This window comes from Neolamprologus multifasciatus, chromosome 11, assembly GCF_963576455.1.
Source record: "Neolamprologus multifasciatus chromosome 11, fNeoMul1.2, whole genome shotgun sequence".
Classification (NCBI taxonomy): domain Eukaryota; kingdom Metazoa; phylum Chordata; class Actinopteri; order Cichliformes; family Cichlidae; genus Neolamprologus; species Neolamprologus multifasciatus.
Window position 1 is genome coordinate 32539862 of NC_140449.1, and position 25867 is coordinate 32565728.

At 41.7% G+C, this 25867-nt stretch overlaps 1 protein-coding gene across 3 annotated transcripts in view; it reads left to right on the top strand.

The window, feature by feature from the left end:
* Positions 1–25867, top strand: part of rftn1b (raftlin, lipid raft linker 1b) — a 160995-nt gene that overhangs the window by 26619 nt on the left and 108509 nt on the right. For all 3 annotated transcript variants that reach the window (XM_085178299.1, XM_085178300.1, XM_085178301.1), the window contains one exon: positions 603–786. In XM_085178299.1, the coding sequence (XP_085034425.1) occupies positions 639–786 (148 nt within the window). In that variant the 5' untranslated portion in view covers positions 603–638. The remainder of the gene's footprint in view (positions 1–602; positions 787–25867) is intronic.

The following is a 25867-nucleotide window of genomic DNA, read 5'->3' on the forward strand; positions in this document are numbered from 1 at the left end:
AAAGCTTGGAAAGCCAAGTTATGGTTTGTAGCTATATATTGTTATTGTATATTAGTGTTTTTGACCACTGGTGCACAAAATCCTGTGCACGGGTGTTGTTGTTTTCTTTTCTTTTCTTTTTTTGGGGGGGTTACAGTTAGTTTTACAGTTCACATAATTTACTATTATAATTTTTCAAATAAGCAATAAGTTGCAGTTTAAAATCCATCCGTAGTTCCCGTTCAATCTGTTTCCATAACACAAAACAAAAGATAAACCTCTCTTGCAACTGTAGCTCAGTTAGCGCGATGGAAAACAGAATACTTACATCTCAGAAGTCTTTGAGTCTTTGAGTTATTTGACTCACTTTGAGTAAGTCTTTGAATTATTATGAACTTGTGAGTGACAGAAACATCACAATGGAATGCTAATTGTTCCCCAGTGATCACAAGAGCCTGTCAGCTGTTAAGAGCTCCACTTTAAATTTGAATAAGTCTTTGCTAGCTTCTTTTTTTTTTTTTATAATCAATTTTAAATCATGCTTTTTATTGTTTTTGTTTTCTGCAATGCAATGTCTACTTTTTAGCTCAGCTAAAGAAGCACGTTGTCCTTTGTTTTTGCAGGGTCTTTGTAAAGAGTGACCTAAAAACTGTGGAGCCATGGGCTGCGGGTTACGCAAGATGAAACCAGTTTCAGAGGAGAACAGTCCAGGGAAGATTTACTCCACCCTGAAGAGACCACAGGTGGAGACCAAGGTGGGCATGGCCTACACATACCGCTACCTGGACTTCCTCATCGGCAAAGACGGTAAGACGGACAACCTTTAAATGTGTTCAACAAAATCTTCGATCCTTTTAATTTCAGAAACCACAGCTAGAGTGCAACCCACAATATTTACCACTGAGGTACACAAATCTCTGTGCAACAATCACTGCTATTGATCAGTGTATTGTAACTGATATGTTAATGTGTTTTTTGTGCTGCTGGGCCATAACAATCTAATCTTTCACATGCACAGCTGAAATTATATGACTAGCTCAAGGCTTTTGCAGCATCATATCTCTGCATAGTAAAGGATCAGCGCGCCTCACGCGTTTTCCAAGGGATTACCTGCAACAAAATACACCATTCTGTGCTCTATGTGTGATTTTCTTTACCTCCAGTACAATTAATCTGTCTAGTCCCCTTCTAAAAACAGTACAATATCAAACAACCAGTAATAAATAAAATATATTCAGGCACAGAAGAAATCTATCACTCGTGGAATAAAAGCTGTAATTTTCATCAGCATTTTCTTGTAATGACAGAGTGTTAATTAGTGCTTGTTCCCTGTATAGCAACATCCATTATAATTTCTTTTCTGACAATTAGTCAGTCATGCTTTCACGTCATGCTAATGATATAGAACTTTCCAGACCAATCCATGTCAAACTTCCTGCTGGCGACCATCAATTATGGGAGGTAGGGTCCAAGCTGCTAGCAGGGGATGCAAACAAAGTAAAAGGTGTCCTGCTGCGGTGATGGACTGTTTTGTTCAAGGTCACAAAGCTGTTTCTCTTCAGCTAGTTTTACTGTGATTTTAGAAGCCTAGCTTCCAGCCTGGTGGGCTGGAAAGAAAGTGGACATGCTAACGATGAAGATTATGCCTAAAGTCAAACTGAGACTGCTTGAGCCACGGAAAGAAATATGGAAATGATTCGTTTGTTTTTACAGGGTAGAATCCATATACTGATGCCCACATATTCACATAGAGTCAGGCAGAAAACCCCCCGCCTCTACTTCCTGTCCTAAATGAAGGTTGGTGCTGTTTCCTGAGATGCAGAGACCAAACTTCATGGTTTGGCTATTACATTGTATGCTTTGTAGTGCATGTGAGGAGCACGCATCTTCACTTTTGTTATGGCACAAAACGTCTACTAATAAGATGATTTGTGTGAAAACTGCTTGGATTTCAAGTAAGCGGCACAGTATTCTAGATACAGTATTTAAATTGAAGTGTCTGTGAAGGTTCTCAGTCATCCAGGTCATTGTAGTCAAAGGAGCTTGCAAAGAAAAGCGTCTGGACTTCTTTAAGTTGCTTGAAGACGTTTCACCTCTCATCCGAGAAGCTTCTTCAGTTCTAAGGTCAAATGGTGGAGAGTCCCAGATATAAACCTGCAGATGGACAGCTGAGTCTCCATCTGCATCTTAAGGATAAAGGTCACTCTTTCGAGGATGCCAATGTTCACATTTTGGACAGAGAGGACAGATGGTTTGAAAGAGGAGTGAAAGAAGCATCTATGTCCACTGTGAGCGACCATCTTTGAACAGAGGCGGTGGTTTACGACACCAACTCTCTGCCATCTATAATCCAGTTTTGAGTTCCCTCCCCAGACGCCTTAACGCCCACTCACATCCTGGGACATCTGACCTCACAAAATCACATGATAGGGTGGGGTTAGGTTTCACAATGAACTCACCCGAAACTCTGGCTGATTGGAACCCACACCCAGTTCCACACCTTGGCTCAGGCGATTAGAGGATCATCAGGGGGTCCTTTTGTCCCTCTGTGGGGGGAAACTCCCACTAGGTTTATATCTGGGACTCTCCACCATTTGACCTTAGAACTGAAGAAGCTTCTCGGATGAGAGGTGAAACGTCTTCAAGTAACTTAAAGAAGTCCAGACGCTTTTCTTTGCAAGCTCCTTTGACTATTTAAATTGAACTAGTTTTAAGCAATGCGATTACACCAGCTGCAGCTGTGGCGAGAGTACTCACACCACATCCATCTTTGACCTATCTGGTTTAACTTAACCTAAGTTAAATCAGATAAAGATAAACATTATAGGGAGTCTAAAGTGCAGGGAATGATGGCACAGGGGTCAGACTAAACCGGTCTTTAAAGTGTGTTAACAGAATCTGTCCACAGAAGGACACATAGACACAATGCCACTACACTCCAAACTGCCTCTGTGGTAGTTCCCACTACAGCAGGTGTCTCCTGAGCTGCATTTTGCTGGCATGAATCACACAGACTCACGAGATAAAGAAAATAGTAGTTACGGTGGCTGCTAAAAAACTCATTTTTACACACTTTGTTCTTCTGTTTGCGTACTTGGTGCAAACACGTATGCGCACACACAATGCATATATAAATACATATATCGATATATATGTTATGGTCATCTGAGGAGACAGCATTAGTAGTCTGCAAGCACACGGACAAGATTTTGGCCCTAATTAAGTGTGCAATACTAATCAAAGCATGCTAACGTAACCATTATCCTTCATGCTGTTGTTACAGGAAAGTAATTTTGCTAATGCCCCCCAAAAGCAGAGCTCCCTCCTCTTTTTCAACTGCAAGGCGTACTTTTCATTTTTCAAAGACTCAGCTTTGCTTCCAGTTCACTCCCATGACATTTTGCAGCTTGCCCGCAGAATCAAAACAAAGAAACCGCACTGAAGCATGCACACACCTCGGGCCGTTTAGAAGACTAATCCCACATTATTATTAGGCTATTAGTCATAACCTGGATGATACTTTTAAAAACAGATAAAACATGAGCAAATGGGTATTGCGCTTTCAATGATTAGAATCCAACAGTCAGACTCTGTGTAAACACACTGAGCTCACTGGTGTTGCTGGAAAAAGACCTTCATTTACAAAGTGTAAACTTATCTGCCGACCTGTAGCTACTGAATAGACAGACGCTGACTCCAGGTGAAGGTTAATTTAACATTATATCTAGAATTAGGATTAGAATAAGGTCACACGCATAATGGAGGTCATAAAGGTTAAGGTGAGCTAATGGGGAATGAATGTGCGCAGGGACAAGGCTGTGCGTTTGTGTGTATGTGTACGTACTAGGCCAGCGGAGAGTCAGGGTGCTATATATAGCGATCACTCTGTTATTTCTGCCCCTGACAGTTATAGCTAAAATGATTGCGGGAGGTGAGTTTTGGTGGGGGTGGCGGTTGTTGCAGTGGAGGCGGGGGGATGGTACGGGAAGCAGGGAGATGTAGTGTGCAACGTGTTCGTCCTGGCAGTTGATTAGTCTCCATTAGTTTGTCAGGCAGACTGGACTGGATGGATGAAGGAGCCGGGGAATGTGGGCGTCCAGGGGGCAGGGAGGCTTTCTATCCTCCGTCATATGGGACCTGACACGAGGGCGGGGCTTGAAGGGGTAGCGGGAGGTGGATGGGTGCCTCCCTTTTGTTGAACTGCGTGCGTTTGTGGTTCATGGCCACATTATTATCTTGAAGTATGCTCTTTAATGATGGGGGTTGGTACTTACTGTAATCAGTTTTGTCTTGCCTTATCGCTCTGTCACTGTCAGTGCGCTTCTGTCTATGTTTCTGCCTTTGTTCATCTCTTAAAATATATGTGCGTGTCTGCCGAGTTGAGCTAGGAACACATTGCGTTTGAGAAATAATCCGGCGAGCATGGTCGAGTGTCTGAATCACTTCATGCATCAGCAGATTTTCAGGCTGAAGGGTTAGTGTGTTACTCATGGCTGTAATTACCTTGTAGCGTGTATGTAAGTGTAGCCAATGATTCATGCGTCTGGCCTTTTCTCCAGGAAACCTGTAAAATATTTAAGGCAGAGTCAAAGATTATGAATATGAAAATAGTCTCTGGTAGAGCTGTGGGGCAGGGACATAATACTTACATTGTCAGCGCCAACAGAACATTTGTTACACTACATCTTTAGGTAATTACACATACTTAATTAATTACTTACGACTCTTAAAATTAACTGTTTTTACTGCTCTTAAAAGGTGCCCTGTGGAGTTTTCTGATGTGCGTTTCATTCCAACCCAGTTTTGTACCAAAGCATGCACCAGCCCCGCCGCTCCTGCAAGGCATGCTGTAGTCTTTTTCACATGTTCAAACCACGGCTAAAGAGCAGATAGTATGAAAGGAAAAAGTCTGTTTGTTTTGGGCAGCGGCTACAGCATGCAGGGGCGGGACACATTGGGCCCACTATGAATTCTCCAGACAACTACCTCGTCTGCATTTTGCACATACTTACTGTTTTACTGTAACTCCTTACGCTGACCATAATTCTTGGTTTGTAAGAATGTATTGATTTGTGAAGCCAGCAACAAATTAAAAAGAAAAAAACAATCCATCATCTCAGACTATCTGGAGATCAAACCGTCAACCCTCCAATTAGCGGACAACCCGACCTTCCACCTGAGCCACAGACACACAGACAACAATCTCGTGTTGCAAATGTATCTTTTGTGCAGTAAAAGCACTGATTATGTTTTTTTCATGAAACGCTTTTAAACATTTGTTTAAATCTACGATCGCCGGCTTGTCGGTTTCTCTTCCATGGTTTTGTTGTCTCGTTCCGGCGTTCGGTAGCATGTGACTGCCACTTGTTAATCAGCAGAAGAGTGAGACCATTACAATCAATGTGCACCGCATCTGCTGGATACTCACGCACAAACAAAAGAGATAAACGTTGACTTCAGTGTTACAAGTGGCCAAAACACTTGAACTCATAAGCGATTAAAGCCACAACTGTGCTGCACTGCTCTGTCAAAATAGAACAAAACAACCACCAACGTGTTTAACCGGGAGTCATTTATTATTTCCTGTTTGACCTCAGTTCACCTTCTTTGTCGCAGTGCCTTACTGTGATCGTTTTTAAAGCAGCAGAATCGAGAATCCCGAGAAGAGCGGGCGATTTTTACCCCTCTTTCAGCTCAGTGTTACTGTAACTTTTAAGTGGCACCCTATAATGATCCCCATGTGAGCGTTCCTCTTGTTATCTTTTGGTGTCGGACGCCAAAACTTTAAACTCAGAGTCAAACTCAGATCGTGCTGGCCTGTGCTTATCTGCTTTATCTGCTTTATCTCCAGCTGTGGTGTTCTTTTACTGTCACAGTTCACATAAAAGCTGTAGTGTGATTTCATTAAATATGGCCTATCATTGTGTTTCACAGCTCTACAATTTTATCCTACTAGAGTAGCTTTGCATTAACAACATGCACCTTGTTTACCCACTAGAACTAAAACAGCTGTCTGAAACAAGTCGTTTTACCTTTGTTTCCTCCTCATATGAGCCGCGTTTCTTCTGATTGGTTGCCCCTCATAAACAACATGTTTGAATAGTAGGTAGTCGGTGGTTCAGTGCCCACAGGCTGTGTACATACAGAGACAAGGGGAAGAAACTGAGCATCCACCGTTGTAACAGTGCACTTATAACTGCAGCACAGGCCTCAGGCTGCTCTTAAAAGCCGTTTCAGACAGTTTTTTCTACTCTTGGCGCTCAGTGACATCATTGAGAGTAGATATCTTTAATATGGTCATCCTACAGTTCTGGCTGTTAGCGTGTAAGCATCACCCACCACATGTTATAACATTTTGCTTGTTGATGTTGAGAGCACTATAAAACACTGTGAAAGTCCAGTGGTTTGTTTATTTGTTTATTTTGTTTATTTATAAGGAACCCCATTAGCTTCCACAACAGTGGTTGCTAGTCTTCCTGGGGCCCAAACCATCAAATACCACCAAATAAAATGTTACACAATGAGTTGGATGCAAAATGTCCACAATATTTGGCTCTTACATCCACAATAAGGTTTTACAATTCTGAAAATGTAAACATGTAAATATTAAAAATTATAAAAAAAAAAAAAAAAAAAAACCCCACTCAAACAGAATACACATTCTGTGTGACATTACCCTCTTACAATTTTACAAATAAATTAAAAACTGCTTAAATAGGCTTTTAGGTGATTTTTAAAATTATGAATAGAAGCCAATTCTCTAATTGCATAAGGCAGTGGTTCCCAAACCTTTTTTGCTGGGCCCCCCTTGTTTTACAAGAAAAATGTTCGCGCCCCCCCCCCTCGCGCGCGCACGCACGCACGCACGCACGCACGAACACATCCTCCAACCACACACACCCATATTTTGCTCCATTGGGTTTATTTCACACCTCAAACATTTAGTAAACAATTAAGCAAATACAAGTAATCTGCAATAAATTACAGGTAGTAAGAAAATATTTGTATCCCACTGTAACTTTACTGTATAAAGAGCTAACATCTCCAAAATGTCAGGAGTAGTTAGTCATTACAACAAGTGTTTGTGAACTAAAAATCAAGAATGTGGGATACTGTTTGTCCGTGATTTAAACAGCCCAGCGCTGCTCCCAACAAAGGGAAAACCAATCCTGAAGGGAGACCTACCTTGGCACTTGTGCAGGTGAAACCAAAGGGAAGATATGCTTCACCATATTTTCTAGTCTTTGGCTTAGAATGAAGTTGGTTTGGAAACATATTCAGCGATGCTTCATCTCCTGCTTTGCGTTTGCGTGGGCGCCCGTGCTAGCAGTGTCCAAGCGTTGTTGTTTTTTTTTTCCCTTTTCATGCCGCGCCCCCCCTGCAATGGCTCTGCGCCCCCCCTAGGGGGCGGGCCCCACACTTTGGGAACGTCTGGCATAAGGCAACTTATTCCACTGAAAAGATGCTCTAAATATAACAGAGTTTTTCAAAAAGTTACTTTTAACTCGAGGAGTTACTAAATTGTGATTAGTTGAGAATCGTGTAGCATGATTATGTATTTCATCTGGATATTGCAACTGAGCATAAAAAAGTGTGGTGTGGTGATTCAGAAACAGTTATCACTGTCTGCGTGAACAAATCGGACATAAGACAAAACCTTTCTTGTGGAATAAATGTGGCAAAGACATCGGCCTCTGTGTCGGTTTTACTTTAACTTCTCTCTTCTCGAGTAAGGCCCTCATGATGTTGAGTTTGCATTACTATGACTACTGCACTGTGAATAATGTTTATAGTAATTGCTTGCCACGGTGTTAGATCATAGTTTTCTGCAACTCCCGCCCCAATGGCCCCTCAGGCTACTAACCGGCTACCAAATGTATGAAAATAACACCTTGTACTGCAGAAAAACGGTGATGAAAGAAAGAGTAAATCAGTGGAAAGCTCTATGTAATAAAAGCTCAGCACTAAACATGAGCGTGATGAGTTGCTGCTGCTGCCTCATGTTTCTTTATCATTTTAAAGCATGCATTCAGCTTCACGGTCACTCTGCTAATAGCATTCAATCGCCTCTGAAAGACCTGGCGAAAAAAACAAAACAGAGAGTCTGTTTGATATTGAGATCATGACCCCACGGGGAACTGAGAGAAAAGCTCGCGTTAGATGGCGTGGAAAGAAGCCATTTGACTGTGAATACAAGCGAACACACTCAGGGATGCGTGGCACGAATCTTATTTCCCAAAATGCGATTTTTGAAATGTTAAAAACATCAGGAGGAATGAAAGATTGAAAACATGCTCAATACGTTGCAGCTTCGTGGCATGTGGTTGGGAAATACCGGAGAAATAAATATGTCGTCCTTGAAATCAAAACTGGTGAATAGGCATAAGACCATAACACGCACACACACACACACACACACACACACAAAGGACTAGACACATCGTTTGATATCATCTCGGGAATGAGACACATCATTTATATGCAAAACCCCTGAGCCCTGAGTCCCCTTGTTAATATGAGCTGTAGCTGTGGCGGCAGGTGAGTGACACACAGGAGTAGCTCCCTCCGTCACTCCACTCAGATATAAGACAGAGCTGTGGGAGAGGTCAGCAGGAACGCTGCATGCCGGAGTGGCTTTCCGAGGGGAGATTAGTCCTTGGATGGCGGGGGAGCCTGGATTTATCCCCTGGCTCCCCAGCTTGAGAGGTGGAATTGAATCGCAGCTATTGGAGGGGAGAATGACATTGAAGACAGAATTCACGGTCATCTGGTTTTTACATTATATTTCCATTATATTCCCAGTGCTTAGAGTGTGGCTGTACAGCTGAAATTAGATGCAGCCCAAAGTGAATTGAATCGGAAATGTATTTCTGATGGTCTGAGAAATCAAAAGGGGCAAGTGGTGATTACGTTAGGAAAATAGTGAATTTATAATCTGGACCTCCTTAAGAACAGTTCGTCTCTCACACTGAGAGCTCCTGATGAAGGTATTCAGCGTGATTAGTGGAAAATCGTGGAATCTTCCACGAACCGCCGGCCAAACCAGCAGTGCAAATTCAGGCTTGTGTCACAGCGTCTTCTCTCTTCCTCCATCCATAGTAAGTGGCACACTTAGCGGGTGCCGCTTGTATCGTTTCGAGCCACTCAGGCAGCAAAATGCCAAGCCATCGTTTGCTGAGACAAAGATGTCAGAGCAGCATTTTAGGCGCGTGTGACAGAGCCGGAGCTCAGCAGGTTCCATTCGTTAAGCTTCAAACGGCTGCAACTGCTGACAAAGTTTTCAGCAACAGGAAACGCAGATTTCTGCCTGGTTCCTTCCTCTTTCTTCCCCCACCCCCTCGCACTCCCTCCCTGCTCAGCAGTATGTTTAAGATTAGCTTTTCTGGTAATGCTGCATACTCACTGCAGGCTGCTACGTGTGTTTGAAGGCTTTGTTGTAGTTAACCCAGATCAGCTTCAGGTACATGATGTGTGTGTCTTTTATTTCTCTCCCTCTGCACACACACACATTATATATATATATTTATATATAACATCCCACTCCAAAATATTCTGCACCTGTTTTGAATCAGATTTTTCGAGCCTGCTCACTGAGTGTGTTACAGGTTTCTCAGCTGACAGTTCTTATTGTGGGAGATGGGAGGGTAGGGAATAAAATGTGAGGTCAGAGGGCCAGAGAATAACAGAAAAAACTAAATGGAAGCAGGTGTACCGTGGCAAGTGAGATTTAGAGAGGCATTTTAAAGTTTAAAAAAGCTGCAGAGGCATCTGGGTTGTTTTTTTTTTAATCTAAAAATCCCAGAAGATTTATGAGATTCCAGTCATAACTGCGCTTTCTAAAAGGCTTGTTATCAAGACTTGTCCCAGTGCTATGGCAAAATAACATATCCTGGGGCTCTTTGGGTTTTATTTTTGAGATATTAATTCTGCATGTGGGTGGGGAACCTGTGTGCGTCATCAGATGAGCAAGTGACTGCGAGCGTCTTGAAAAGAGAGGAAATGAGGGGAAGAGATAGAATCTGAGATAGGGACTGTGGGTGGTGTTTGAGGCTCCTAGATGTATGTTTTTGTACATGTACACATGTTGTTGGGTGACATATCTGTTCAGCCTCTGTGTCTCGGTCCACGTCGGGTTGTCTCGCGTTCAGCTGTGTTTGCACGCGGCACTGTTTCGTCGAGCCTTCCTGTTTATTGCTTCTTCTAACGCGGCCTCTGCTGTTTTCCTGCCTGCCTGACAGACAATACGCCCGAGCGCCCCCTCAAAGCTTTATTGGCTCTTATTGCCCTCTCTCTCAGATCCAATATGCCAGTATTGATTGTGTTGAAATGCAATCAGGGTCTCCACAGCAGAGGAGCAAACAATCTAAATTTAACAAAACACCTCCACTGGTCTCTGGCCTGGCCCTGGTAGCACCTCCCGAAGAGGAACAAATGTATTTATGTGTGTGAAAAAAAATAAAAAAGAGGCTCTTTCATGCAGCCACAGCTATTGTTAGACAGTGAGGAGCCTTTGAAGCCACACAAGCAGAATGTACAGGAAGTGACCTTAGCCTTGACCTCACTTCCTGCCTACTGGCAACAACAGAGCGTTGCCCAGGCCAAACATGTTGTTATTCTCTCAGATCTCAGATGATAGGTATTGTATAAATGCAAATTATCATTGTGAAAAAGTAAAGATATTGGCACTAATGATCTGAAATAAAAAAGGTTGATTTTATCTTAAGGAATGCTTTTGCATTTCTCCAGCGGCTGCGAGATGATTTAATGAGCTCAAGAGGTCGGACAATTTTCTCAGCTCATGAAGGAGTCACGTGAAAACAAACAATCATCAAAATCTGAGTGATGATTTTTCTTCCAGCAGCGAGTATTTGCTCAGTGACATTACAAATCACGGTCTCACCATTTCTGTTCTTTTTCTTAGGAAAGTGAAAATGCTGCAAACACTGAATCACGATGATTTTTCAGCTTTATATTGAAAATCTCAGCTTTCTTCCAGCTGACGTAGAAACGGTTCCAAACTTGCTTTTAGTACAACACTGTGTCCTTCACATCAGCTTGGAATGGCTTCAGCTTTAAATAAAGTGTTGAACATTTGTTATTTTCTGTTTAATGCCACGAATTTATTTCGGAAAACAAGCAGCTAACAGAAATTCCGATTTTGAAACAAAAATTACTTGTGACATTGACGTGAGCCAGCCTGTTTTTCACTGCCATCAATCACTGTATTAGAAAAGGTGTCATTTTCTGGTAGCACTTATCTGAAAATGAAATGAAAGTCTTCAGTTTTGTGATAATAGACACTGACAGGAAAACAAAGGTTGTTTTTTTCCTTCTTAGATGAGGTGTAGTGCATGTGCTGGAGCTTTTCCATCAAAACTGGAGATAGCAACACAGCACAGCGCATGTCTGGTGTTGGCTTTGGCATCAAGATAAAATTACAATTAAGAATCAATCACTTCTTGATGTCTTCAAGAGTACGGAGACTCAAAACGGCCAAATAAAGGTAAATAAACCAATGACTCTAAAGGCATATGTCATTAAAAACAGAAAACAAGAAATAAAGAGGGAAATTATACGACTAAAAAAGAGTAATACAAAGAAAAGAAATCATAAATAAGCATTTATTTTCATATTTTTGCATTTATTGGCACAGTAGTTTTATGTAATAATGAATATATTTATTTCTAAATGTATTTTTCATTTTGGTAGTTGTCAGTGTTGGGGAGTAACGGAATATATGTACCGCCGTTACGTATTTAAAATACAAAATATGAGTAACTGTATTCCGTTACAGTTACCGTTTAAAAAGGTGGTATTTAGAATACAGTTACTTTGTTGAAATAAATGGATTACACGGCGGTACTTCCCTGTTTCATATTGTGGCGGGTCAGGACTGTTTGGGTTTTGTTTGACAGCTACGTTCTGTTGTTCCAGGCGGCAGCGTTACGGTTGCCATGGTTACAGGGTGACGCTCTCTCTCTGCGTGTTTCCTGGGTGAGAGAGCGTCTTTTTGTTGTTGTTGTGCTAAGCTAATAGGCAGAATGCTACAGGTATAGCTCTAAAGAATGTAGCATCATGGGCAGTGTAGTCCGTGCTGCAGGGAGAATGGACTGCCATACACGTTATGTGTCTGTGAGCGAGGGAGGGAGAAAAAGGAAAAGTACGAGCTGTCATCGAGCAAAAACGGGAGCTGGAAGCATGTAAATATAATAATAACCACTGCAGCCAAGAAGAGCGCCTGACGAGCCCAGTTGTAAGTAAGCTATTAAGACTCGACTGTACACCGTGTTCGTGTTTTCCTCCAAAAACAATACGTTCCGTTGGAGCAGCCTTTCAATGCCTCTCTCTGTCTCTCGCTAGCAAAGTTGACCCAGACAACAAAGTAAAGCTAGTTTTCGGCTACGAGCCCGACACAGAACCCACCGTATTAGCCAGAGGTCCCTTTACTACGGTTTGGAGCCGCGGACCTTCAGTAACAGTAATAAATCACAGCAATAGTACATTCATGTAGTTGTAAACAGCATGATAATATATTAAGTAATCCAAAGTATTCAGAATACGTTACTCTCATTGAGTAACGTAACGGAATACGTTACAGAATACATTTTGGGGCATGTATTCTGTAATCTGTAATGGAATACATTTTAAAAGTAACCTTCCCAACACTGGTAGTTGTGGCCCTCCATAGAAACAGACATTCATTAATGTATTTAACGACTGTCTGCTGGACGTAGCACAATACTCGTCCCCTCTATCCATCTTCTGGGCTTGGTTTGTGCGAGTGCTGAATCACCCGCATGGATGTAAGACAATGATTTTGACATATCCTGACAGTTCCACTGTAAATGGTTGTGGAAGTCTGTCTCCTTCTGCCAGATGTTTTCCCACTCCCATTAACCAACTTCAGCTAAAACTTCCATATCTTCTGAAGTCGTCTTGACCCTTCCCAGCGGACGTGTTAGGATTTGGAAAGCAAACGTTTTTCAAAAGCTTGTTTGAAGTTTTTACTCGTTAGAAAGAATTGGCAGAAGCACTGCATGTTTCTGCAGCACCGCCCCTCTGCGAGACAGTTTACTCTGAAATCAGTTCTCCAGTAAGGCCTTCACTACTCATGACATCAATAAGTGAAAAAAGCAGCTGCTTTATTTAAGTGTATTTGACAAACGGGGCGAGAACTTCAGGGAAAATGTTTGCGGAGCAAAGCTGAATTGAATCTTTGCAAAGCTGATGAGAGACTGTGCCGTGAGTTACCTATCTGCGGGCGCGGTGCGCTCGCAGGCCTTTAATGTGATTTCACTCTTGCCGGCACAGAGTAACAATTTGCCCGAAGCCACCGTCAAATAGGAATTGAGATGCTTCAGACCTGCTTATGTTTGCAACCCATCACATCAATGGGTGGCATTCGAAAACAGGGTGCTGATTGGGGTCGACTTGTGTGCACGTTACAGTTTGATTGCGCTCACACCCACGTGGGATGCAGGGAGCGATTTGTCGGTGTGATGAATTTGCAGTCACGGGAGAGGGACGAGGGGAAAGCAATCAGAGTTCATCATCCCCAGCTGCAACATGGATGTATAATTCTCTGTTCTTCTGTGACTGAGGGCAAAAGCACACTGATTAGGTAGAGTTTACTGTATGATGATATGTGTAAACATGCTGTGCAGACACTATCACGGGCAGGGGAATGAAGGTTGCGCTCGCCACCTTTGTGCAGTTTTACCTGCAGTAGGTTTACAGCTGAATGTCAGTTGAACATTTTATGATAATATTCTGTATTTTTTAAAATTAAACCTCGATTTTAAAACCATTTTGTCCAGGTTTTATGTCCACATGCACCACAGCTGTGAAAATATGTCTCATTATGTTCCCATCAAGCCGCAAAATTTATAAAAAAACTAGAAAAATCAAATAAAGTACTAAGTATGTTGAGTGCAGGCACTGCGTTTGCTTCTTTTGACTCCTAAAAACAGAGCACGACGACTCCATCTTTCTGGACTATGACAATGTAAGGCTGCCATTTGAACACACTGGCTTTTTGCATCCCCTTTTTCAGCCCATTGTTAGAAACACAGACAAAAGACACAGACAGGTGTCAGAGTCACAGTAGGTGGTTAATTATGAAATAGATATCACACGTGTATGCTCGCTCCATCATAATTATGCACGCGTCTCATATTTCGTGGATGTCTGGCTCCTCTGGTCCACCATTGTTTGCAGGGATTCAAATGACAGCGGTGGGATGCAGGTTCATATGAGGAGAGGCCACCTGTTGTACGGCAGGGCCCCCATCTGGAGGGAGATTAAGGTGCGGTTGCGGGGGTTGTCTGTAATTTGACTTAATTATTTCTGTAGAGACTGGGTGATGGATTAGCACTGTGTTCCTATTAGCATACGCCTGGTCCCTGGTTCCCAATGGCCCTCCAGTGCAGCCCAGTGAAAATCCCAATTGTCTAAAACCATCCATCCATATACCTCCACCTCAAAGTCTGAACGAGGATTAAACGATATATTGTCTAGTTGTTATATAAGGCTGGAATTACCTTTCTTTGGCCTGTAGTGAAGCTTTGATTTGAACTGAAATGTCTCAAGAACTCTTGAATAAATTGGTACAGACATTCTTGGCCGTCACAAGATGAATTACAACAACTTCAGCCATATTAAAATCCTCAAAGCTCACAGATACATTCGGTGTTGTTGAGCTGCATTTAGCTGCAGTCCTAGCTGCTAAAATGTGTGCCGCATGCATCAATGAATACTACAATAATGTAATTTGTGAGACAGTTAAATCATAAGCTCTTTTGACACAGCTGCACTAACATGCATGTGCAGGATGAAGTGCCTTCCAGGTAGCCTTGAATCGAAGCTTCTCCATAAACATCCAACAGATTTGAACTGTCTTTGTTTCTCCTTGCCTCGTGTTGTTCTCCTCCAAGTTTATTTTGCCAGGCTGTGAGGTGCCAGCACTGAATGATGATAGCAGAAGCAAAGCATGATTCAGATAAGATAGATGGCTGTGGCTCAGGTGGCAGAGCAGAGGGGTGTACTAAGAAGCAAGTTTGCTCTGCAACCTCAGATACTGGCTATAAAGTTTCTTTGTAAAATGCTCTTCAATTTGGTGCACGCTCACATAAAGCACGAATCTGATGCACCTCTTCTGTCACGCATAATTGATCAATCAAGTGCTGCTAAATACAGACTAATAGGTCATGGAGAGTTATGAGGAAAATGAAAACAATATTATGTTAAACTGTAATACATGCAAGAGCGGATCACAGCAAAAAACATTCTTAATTCTTGATGTATGTATTGTACGTTTCAATGGAGTCTCGGTGCTGCAGTTCTTTCCTAATGTTACGTGTAAAACTGAAAGTCTAAATAAAACTGGGTTATGTGTTGAGGGACAGCATACCTCACTAACCCATTGCTTTTATTTCATAGTCTACCCCTCAGGTTGGGCATAAATGTCTGGGCTTTGATGTTCAATCCCAGCTCCGCCACATGCCAGCGTTGTAGTGTTCAGTGAACCTCAAGTCTTCTCCACTCAGAGCATCAGATAATGCTGTTCTGTCAGGTCCTGTTGGTGTTGCAGAGATGTGGACAAGGGGTCTTTGTCAGTGGTGTCTTAATAATATGGGTGCTGACAGACAATGTTGCTCTTTTAAAGAGCGGCAACGTTTGCATTTGGAATACGGAGCTCATGTTTGTCAGTCAGCAGACTGCGGTTCGTGCCCCATTTATACTTTGTTTTAAACGGCGCCCCTTACATTAGAGCTATACACTTAAAATTGATGCTTTACTGTGCCTTTAAATTTGGTCCAAAAGACATCATCACAGTCATCCATTCATGACAAAAGGGGAGTGAGACATCGGTCTCACTGTGGCCGGTGCATCACAGCACATCAGCCAGTGGGCATCACTTTATCTCTCTGAGACTTTAGTGGCTTTGACAGAATTTGTATTTGATGCTGTGAGGATTTGAACGGACTGCTGTGTGAATGCTTTGTAGAATAGCAAAGGTGCTGTTTCAGTGCAGACAGTAAACCATTTGTCTTATCATATATAAGTATAGAATAAGTGTTTAGCATGTTTCATTTTTACCATATGAAAATAAATTCATCTCATTAAATGCCTGCAAACTATGGTGTTCCTATCAGCCTCAACTGTGCTTGTGCTAATTAGCAAGTGCCAGCTTTTTAATATTCAAATCTACAGTGAGCATGGCAGGATAGTGCACAGTCACTGTTACTATGTTAGCTGTGTGAATGTTAGCATTTAGCTCTATAGAAAATGATCGTTTTCTAAGTACAGCACCTCTCTGAGCCGCTGAAGATGCATCAAGTATCTCATTAGTCGTTAAAGGTTTGATATTGAGCAGTGATGGCATTCAAGCTTAATAAATGGATGTTTTCTCCCTGACAGGAAATTAAATTTACTGAATTTTTAGTCAGTATAAGCAAATCATGTAACATTTGAAGAATAAGTAACTGTTGTGACAAAGAGAAAAGAAAATTAAGGAAAGTCCAGCTTGGCAGTCAAACAGCAATTTGACTTGCTTGGTGCTGCAGGTTTATCGTGCCAACTTTACAACTCAATTTACTTTGAGAGGGTTACCTGACCTGCGTCTTTCTATAATGTAAATCACTTGGCTTTTAACCAGAACCACTTCATCTTTGTATTTCGGTTGGATTATTAAACATTAATGTACGGTCTGAAGGCAGATTACGAATAACAGGAAGAAGACGGGCGTCTCAGGTCGAAAGTCGGTTGAGTGTTTCGAGACTCGGACAGAAAAAAGCTCGGATGCAACTTTAAACTGCTCTGTTCTGCAGCAAGCAGGTCACCAGAGCCCCTGTACAGTTTCACAGTCAAGAGCAATATGCAAGCCTGAAACCATTTCACACTTTGTTGTTATTTTTAGACTCCGCGACTTGTAAGTGTGGAACAGACTAACGGTTGGCGGAGCCTGTTTTTATGTTCCACTGATGTTTTTTAGTGGTTCTTTGTGTCCATTTCAGGTGTATTTACATTGACCAGTGTTTGCACTCTCCACTCCAACAGGAAATGATTTGAGTTGTAGTTACTAACCCATGAGCTGTAGCAGAGATGTCAGAGGTGAGAGGAAAATGTGACAAGTGCGTTTCTACAGGTGCAAATTCCCAGATGTTTCCCCGGATCAAGATCACAGCACATCCAGCATCAAATTGTGATGTCCCTAAAGCTACCTTTGACACTCCCACTCATACCTGCGGTACCTGTCGCAGCTCTACATTGACACTGAACCTCTCCTAGCCAGGTAGTTTGGACAGGCTTTCTCCTAGCAGAGTATCTGAAGTGACATGTCGGCTTCTTCTCCCGTCAGGGCCTCAGCAGTAATTGAGGAGGCAAAAACAGCTCTTGCTGCAGACATTTCAATGGTTGAGCTGGAGGAATGTCAAGGGCTTGGGGCTTGCTGTAAGAGTGTTTTTTAGTGTGTGTGTGCACCAAGTGCTTCATTTTTTCCCCAGTGCCCATCTTTACTCCTGTGTTATGGTGTTACATCAGCAACGTTACTACTATTTATCAGCTGTAGTTAGTTCATAGGTAAGATTTAAGACCTGTTCTCCACATATAAATTACGGTATGTGACAGCTTTAATTGTGCGAACAAAATATAAAATAGTAAAAAGTTAACACATGAAAAGCTGCTATAAGATATATTATCATGAGAACAGTGTATTTTGGACACAGAGGCAGCTCAGAATACTTTAACCCTTTAAAGCCGGTCAGAGCGGGCACGCTCTGTTTTGCGTAACTATTTTTAAATCCCGGTAGCTCTTCAACCACGTGAGCTAGCGCAATAATTTTTTTTGCATATGAAACCGGAGGAGTTGTACTTACATCTTATGCCATCAGCTTGTCCTCGGTCACAGTTTCCTTCCACATATAGCTTTGCAAAAACTGCATAAAAAGCACTTGCAGCAACAAAAACATAATATTCCAGAAACACGCTTTGCTGATCCGATCAGCTGTTCATAACACTTCCTAGGTTGGAATAGACGTCAGCGCGAACTTTTGCATGTCCTCCATGACCTGCCCGAAACCGGAAGTGACGTCATTTTCGCGGAAATGTAGTTTTTTTTACCATCAGGGCCTCATGAGCCTATACTGGTGTTTTTAAAAGTTATGTTTGACTTTATGACTTTCTGTGTCGTTTCTGGGATGCTTAGGACTCATATTGCACTGCTGGAAATAGTTTATTTTGATGCATATGCTGCTTTTTTGCAAATTTGCATTATAATATTTATTTTCGTTTTTCCTGCAGTATCTAAAAATTGGTGTATTTCAAAAATAAAACTATGAAGACACTCAAAATAAATTTCCTGTGGTGGGAAACTATTTTGTGCAACTTTTTTGTATTTACAGTTTTGAGGGATAAGCCTCTTAAATTTCTCTAACTAGAAATATATGTTAAAAAACAAAAACGATTTTCAATTTTTTTGTAGTTTATTGCACTTTTTTGCAATTTATGTAATTACTATGCACTTAATGCAGACATATTATTAAAATCTGGGCTATAATGGTTGTATTGATGTATAGCAACTTGAAATGCTCCCAAAAATGGCTCCACAGCATGTAAAAATATAATATAAGCTCTGGCGGACTTGGTTCTATGGTAGGTCTTAAAGGGTTAAATAATACACTAACAGAAGCAGCAATAAAGTGAAAAGATTAACCAATCAAAATCTTTCCAGTCCAGAAAGGGCGACATAAACTTAAGAGAAGAAGAAGCCAAAATGGGTAGTAAAGGTCAAGTTTCAACCTGGAATTAAAAGATGGCCATGATGGGAATGCGGCAAATGTCCTCTGGAAGTTTGTTCCACCTCTAAATGCCACTTCTCTGTGTTTATCTTGCACTCAGGGAGTAGTTCACAGCCCCTCTACCTGCTGACCAGAGAGGCTGAGAGGATTATCTGACAGTTGCCACTGACAGACTTTTAGACAAGCAGCAGGAAAAACAAGGGGCGGTGTGTGTGCATAATGACTACTTATGCATTTTATATGGAACGGTAAATGGACTGCATTTCCATATAGGGCTTTTATTCAAAGCTCTTTACAATTTGCCTTTTAATTCAAGAAATTACCACAGGGGGACAGCAGGGGTCACGTCAGCCGCCAGTATATGAAAAGAAATGGTAAATTGTCCGCTTGCACATCCCTAGAGTATATTTAAGGACAAAGATTAAATGTCCCTAAGAGCTAAAAGACTAGAATTACTGCACTGTGGTTGCACGCATCTGCCAACCAGTCAAGTAGCACTTTACATTAATGTCAATCCTGACTCGTATAACATTATAGGTAGTAACCAAAGATTAGCGTCACCATTTTGCTCTGGTGGCATGTCCCCTTTTGTTTATGAGTTATGAGTTTGAGTGATCTAATAGATGTATATTAGAATATAAAAGACTGAACTGTAAAATTAATGGAGGAACACTTTAAATCAGCAACTTCTCTCATTAAAAAAAGATGTTTACGTATATATGTAAGCTTATATCTGTATATAAAAATCTATGAGACAACAATGCTACACTCTAATTATCTGTGGCCTTAATAAACGTTTTTCTGATGAGTTTGTGGTCTGAGTGACCAGACTGCAATCTTATTGCATGTAGCGTGATGTTCATTTTACAATCTTTGGGCCTCATTAGAGTAAAAATGGAGGATAAGGCAGGATGTGCTTCCGAACGGGGCTGCAGTGTGAGTGTACTACATCCCTCAGGTTTAAAACACCAAGATTGTAACTGCAAAAGTGGAACCTCACAAATCAGTGGTTGACAACACAGCGGCTATGTCCATTGCTCATATTGGGTGTGAATTTTTTTTAATGGTTTCAGAATTTTTTCTATAAAAAATGTAACATTTTGGTCGTAATTACTACACGGCCAAAACAACGTCTTTCTTTTCTTTTTCCTTCTTGATCTTTGAACCTTGATTCATCCTTTAGTCCAAACTTACCAGTGATTCGGATTCACTAGTCATTCAAGACCTCCCCTAAGTATTTTTATTTTAGGAATTTACATACAAAGAAAGAGCAGAATGTGAGGTTTTTAAAACTATTGCGCGATGGAAAAACACTGATTGTTGTAATATTTACAGTGTTGGGGAGTAACGGAATACATGTATCGCCGTTACGTATTTAAAATACAAAATATGAGTAACTGTATTCCGTTACAGTTACCGTTTAAAAAGGTGGTATTTAGAATACAGTTACTTTGTTGAAATAAATGGATTACACGGCGGTACTTCCCTGTTTCATATTGTGGCGGGTCAGGACTGTTTGGGTTTTGTTTGACAGCTACGTTCTGTAGTTCCAGGCGGCAGCGTTACAGTTGCCATGGTTACGGGGTGATGCTCTCTCTCTGCGTGTTTTCCTGGGTGAGAGAGGCCTTTTTGTTGTTGTCGTGCTAAGCTAATAGGCAGAATGCTACCGGTGTAGCTCTAAAGAATGTAGCATCATAGGCAGTGTAGTCCGTGCTGCAGGGAGAATGGACTGCCATACACGTTATGTGTCTGTGAGCGAGGGAGGGAGAAAAAGGAAAAGTACGAGCTGTCATCGAGCAAAAACGGGAGCTGGAAGCATGTAAATATAATAATAACCACTGCAGCCAAGAAGAGAGCCTGACGAGCCCAGTTGTAAGTAAGCTATTAAGACTCGACTGTACACCGTGTTCGTGTTTTCCTCCAAAAACAATAAGTTCCGTTGGAGCAGCCTTTCAACGCCTCTCTCTGTCTCTGCTAGCAAAGTTGACCCAGACAACAAAGTAAAGCTAGTTTTCAGCTACGAGCCGACACAGAACCCACCGTATTAGCCAGAGGTCCCTTTACTACGGTTCGGAGCCGCGGACCTTCAGTAACAGTAATAAATCACAGCAATAGTACATTCATGTAGTTGTAAACAGCATGATAATATATTAAGTAATCCAAAGTATTCAGAATACGTTACTCTCATTGAGTAACGTAATGGAATACGTTACAAAATACATTTTGAGGCATGTATTCTGTAATCTGTAATGGAATACATTTTAAAAGTAACCTTCCCAACACTGAATATTTGGACACTGCTTGGTAGAGTGTTAATGATTACATTCAAAAACCTTTGACTCACAAGCACATGGTGAGATTTTCAAGCATACTGTTGCTTACTGGCCTGAGGAATCTGGGGGTAACCCTACAATTAGTCATTGAGCTGTTCTGTGTGCTGAGACATAATGCTGATGTTGCTTTTAAGATGCAGCTGCAACTTTTGCGACTGCGCACTTCTGATTATAAGCTGCGCGACTTTGATAAGTTTTACCTGAGCAACATGCACCTCTTCATGTGAATTGAAAAACATCGGAGAAGCAAATTGCAACTTTGTAGTAGACATTTTATGCTTTTTATTTCTTTTGGTAATTTTTATTTTTATGTTAAACCTGATTAAACTTTCAAATAATAAGGTCAGGGTTGTCCCTGTGAACCAAAAGCTCAGATGTCAGTTTTTTCAATAAACGTTTTAGTTCAGGGACGGTGCCGAGCAGTAGACAGCTGGCTTAATGGCTAAACCGAGAAGCTGAACTGAGCATAATAGGTTAACTACCTGGCCTAAGCCAAATGGCAGTTTTTTCTGGTGCAAGCTGCAATTCAAGTGTCATAGTGCACATTGTTTTCTCTATTGTAGACCATTAGGTCAGGTGCTGAGTAGGGTAGTAGTGGCTTGTGGTAGAACTTATGGTAGTTGTTAGCTGGAGGGACATCACTCCACCTTGCTGTTGCCCATTTTAAATACAGCAGATGCAGTTCCAAGTGTAGATGCATTGCTTACTTTTACTTGTAGATGTTTGAATGTTTGCTTTCCCACTGGCAGCATAAACACCGACCAGACTCTTACAGGCATAACGGTGAAAAATCCTCAGGAGCATTTTATCATACAAGACAATAAGGAGCTGATTTTCTCCTTACCAGCAGTGAATTTGTTTTTTTTTTTGGCTGACAGGTGACAACAGCAATAACAACAATTGTTCGCCCTGGTTGCAGCCTTCAGAGCAAATTATGCACCACAATCAGCAGCTCAAAGCATCTAATGGCAGACCCACGGTGCCACCAAAACATCCCAAGCCTGTCAGAGAGCTTAATCATTGCAGAACCTCATGTTTTAAAATTCAAATTTGCAATATTTTGCATTGCTAATGGAAGAACCCCCCCCCCCACCCCCAATCAAGCCGGGACGTCTTGGCAGAAAATGCTTCAAATGCAATTTGACAGGAGGCTAATGTCAGGGTGTACTGTACGGGAAAAAGCCCACAACTTGTAGTTAGCAGAGAACAGGAAGCGAGAGTGGTGTGTGGCGCCTGAGTGGCGCGCTGTTGAGAACGCAGCAGTGGAGCCGTCGTGGACTTTGATCAACAACCTGCTCATTTACCGCAGCTTGTCTCTCAAGCAACGTCTCCAGGCAACTGAGGGCTGTCAGCGGAGGAGGTGGCGTCGCGCGGACAAAACGCACTCTGGAGGCCTCCTGTCAGCCAGAGGATTGGTGATGGAGGCACACTTGAGTTCCTCAGAGAAAGGGAGCGAGAGACGGAGAATGAAAGAGAGCGAAAACATGCAGACCTTTTTCCTTTTCTATATAGAAACCTTATTACTGGCAGAACAAATTACAGGTAGTTTTCCTCCCATCAAGAGATTCCATGCTTTCTCATTAAGCCGTACAGCGTTCAAGTCATTTAGCGAAGGGAACAGTAGATGAATTTCACTTGGTTTTACCCCCATCTCCAGTAAAAGCTTCTCCTGGCGCTCTGGATACAGAGAAAGGCTTACGTATTTAGACATTCGCCCAAATAGCCTTAAATGCTGTGTCTAGACAAAGAAAAAGCAATTGCATTAGCATGTAGCTGGCCATCCAGGCTATTTGTTTTTATGTTTATTTACCCAGAAACCTCTGCTGTGTGCTCTTATCCAGCAGCGCCCTTCACACTCACTTCGTTACGGACATTAAGACCCAGGATTGGTCCAGAACAACCTTAGTCTGGTGCCAGTCAGCAAAACTACCAGGGAAGCTGGCCGTTAAGAACCTTGCTCAAGGGCATCTTAACAGAAAAAAAGCATGTCTAGTTTGTTTTCTACTTTGAGATTTTCCTCGCTCCTCCGGCCAAGACTTTGAATTTTTCCCCAGGGCAGATGCTCCAGCAATTTTTCATTTACCATTTTCCTCCTGTTTATTCTGCGTGGTTTGATTTTCGAGCACCACAAACCGCAGGAGTCACGATTTGAAGGAAGAAAAGTGCAGGAGAGTTTTTGCCAGTGTTTGAAATTTCAGCTATTTTTTAATTTTATTTTGCATTCACTCTCATGATTAACAGTATATAATCCAAATTTGTCATAATGAACAAGTGTGTTAATTAAAAGCAAAGGTCAAAGGAAAACAACTTGATTTTCATTCCGGGAATGATTTAATTAGAGCAGGAACTCATTTCTCGAATAATGCCAGACTGATATGAGTGATGTGAAAAATCAATAGCTCCCTGAGAACATGATTAACTCCTGTTTGTTTTCAGTGTAATCGTTATGCTTGAACTGGTTTAATAAAGAGCTTCATGGCTTTGGGATTCAGCCCATAGAAGTAGTTCAGTCTCACATTATTAGCGCAGCTATGTCCACTCGCAGCATCTAGGAAGCGAACTATTCTGTTCTGCATGCAGGTGTGATCCCATCAGTTGTGTTACTGTGAGAGTGTGAGGCGGGAGAGCGCAGGAGGTGCGAAAGCACAGACAGGGAGTGCGTCTGGAGTCTAGAAATTCTCTGTAATATAATGTGATTTTATTAGAATAACTGCGCTCCGACGTTCGGTATGTGGTCTGCTGATTAGGCGCTTCCGATTGATTTTTCTGCGCACGTGAGCAGAAGCAGCTCAGTGATTAAGTGAGCGGTTAAGGGGCTAATAGCAATACAAAGCAGGTAAGAAAGAATGAACAAGCGAGCGTAAGTAGTGATTCAAACGAGGAACTGTGCTGCCGGGCAGTGTTGCCTCAGGTAGCGAATCCACAGAGTGCGACTGGCTTTGAAGACTTTTCAGATGACAAAATGCAACACGGTGGTTTATAATGCTGCGAGGAGGGATTCTACAAATTGTTACTGCTCTTTTTTTGGCTTCTTTACCAATTCAGTGCAGGATTCACTGAATAAATAAATCTGTCTGCAACCACAGACAGACAGACGATCTAAACCTACCACACTGTTTCTCAGGTTTTGGCCTCCAGCTGCACTACAGCAACACTTTTTCACCAAAGTCTGCAGAGTGGAAGCTTCTGGAAATGCAGGCGTAACATTTTAGTAAGAAAATTAATTGAGCCTTAGCAATAAACCCAGCATGCTCTGTGTCTATGTGGTAAAAAAAGTTACGACGATAATGAACCTTTTATTGTAATCATCCGTTATATAGTCAATATAGTTTATCACTGGAGATAGGTGCTGTTATTTACTTGCATTTGTGGATTTCTGTATGTCAGCAGCAAGTCCTGGAACTGCTGTTTACCAAGTTATGTGAGCTGCAGTTTTATGTCTTTTGGCATGAACAGAAAGATGTTCGTGAAAACAGCTACACAATGAGTCCTCTGTATTTAAACACAAAGAGAACAGAGGTTTATTCAGAGTCAGCAGAGTAACTGGGCTGTACGAATCCATCACGCTGCCATATGTTGCCTGTGATGTGCCGTATTGTTGTTTGTCAAATTAAAGAGGATAAAGGAGATTTACCAAGAACTGTTTAGGTGTTTAAGTGAGGACAGGTGGTCTTTTTAGTAGTTTCAGATGTGGCCGGTTATGTAGAACACAGTCCAAGAGTCCAAACAAGTAACTGAAAACAGGAATGCTGTTGCTGCAGGAATGCTGTTGCTGCAGGAATGCTGACAGAACCAGCAGGTTTTAAGTTGTTCAGCACCATACAAAGACAGATCATGTTGGGCTTTCCTTTGTTTCTGGAACTCTACTGGAGGAATGACACTAATTTTGCAAAAGTTATTCCCTCATTTGACATATTGATGTTAGTGGAGAGTGATATCTAACATCATCCCATTTATTGAGCTCCTTGTGGCCTATGGATGAGGAAATTGCGATTGTAGAAGAGACCACCCTCATCAGGATAGAAATTTTTCATCATCATTGAATGAAGGCGATCACTCACAACAACTCTGTATCGATTTGCACTGACCCTGCAAACCCATCCATCCATTTACTTAAGTGCCAGTTAGTATGGCGAGGGGACTGGAGTCTATCCCAGCTCATTTTGCGCAAGCGATGGCACACCCTGCACATGTCTTCCACCAGCAGCCAATTCAGAATCACCAATTAAGCCACCACGCGTGTCTTTGGACTGTGGAAGAAAGGTGGAGCAGCAACTACATGGACGATGCAGACGATCCAAACCATGCTAGCAAAACACACCAACCCGGTAGTGATGGGTCGTTCGCGAACGAAATGGCTCTTAGAGCCGGCTTTCAGAAAGTTTATTCATGCGGGCCCATATGACAGAGAATATGCATGTTCTTTTTGTTTTCATATTTTAATTTATATTTAATTGTGTTGTGGTTTGCAGTGTTTGGTGTTGTTTCACTTTAAATTTGTAAAAGGAAAAAAATGAAAATTTAAATAGTTAAAATTTGAAATGTGAATAGTTGATTTTTGTATTATATGATTTATTTATTACATTTTATGTGGAGTGAATAAATAAAAGTATATTTACGGTGGCCCCTAGAGACAAAGCACATACAAACTCCAAAACACGTAAAAACTCCGAAGCACGTAAAAACTCCGAAGCACGTAAAAACTCCGAAGCACGTAAAAACTCCGAAGCACGTAAAAACTCAAAACACGTACAAAAG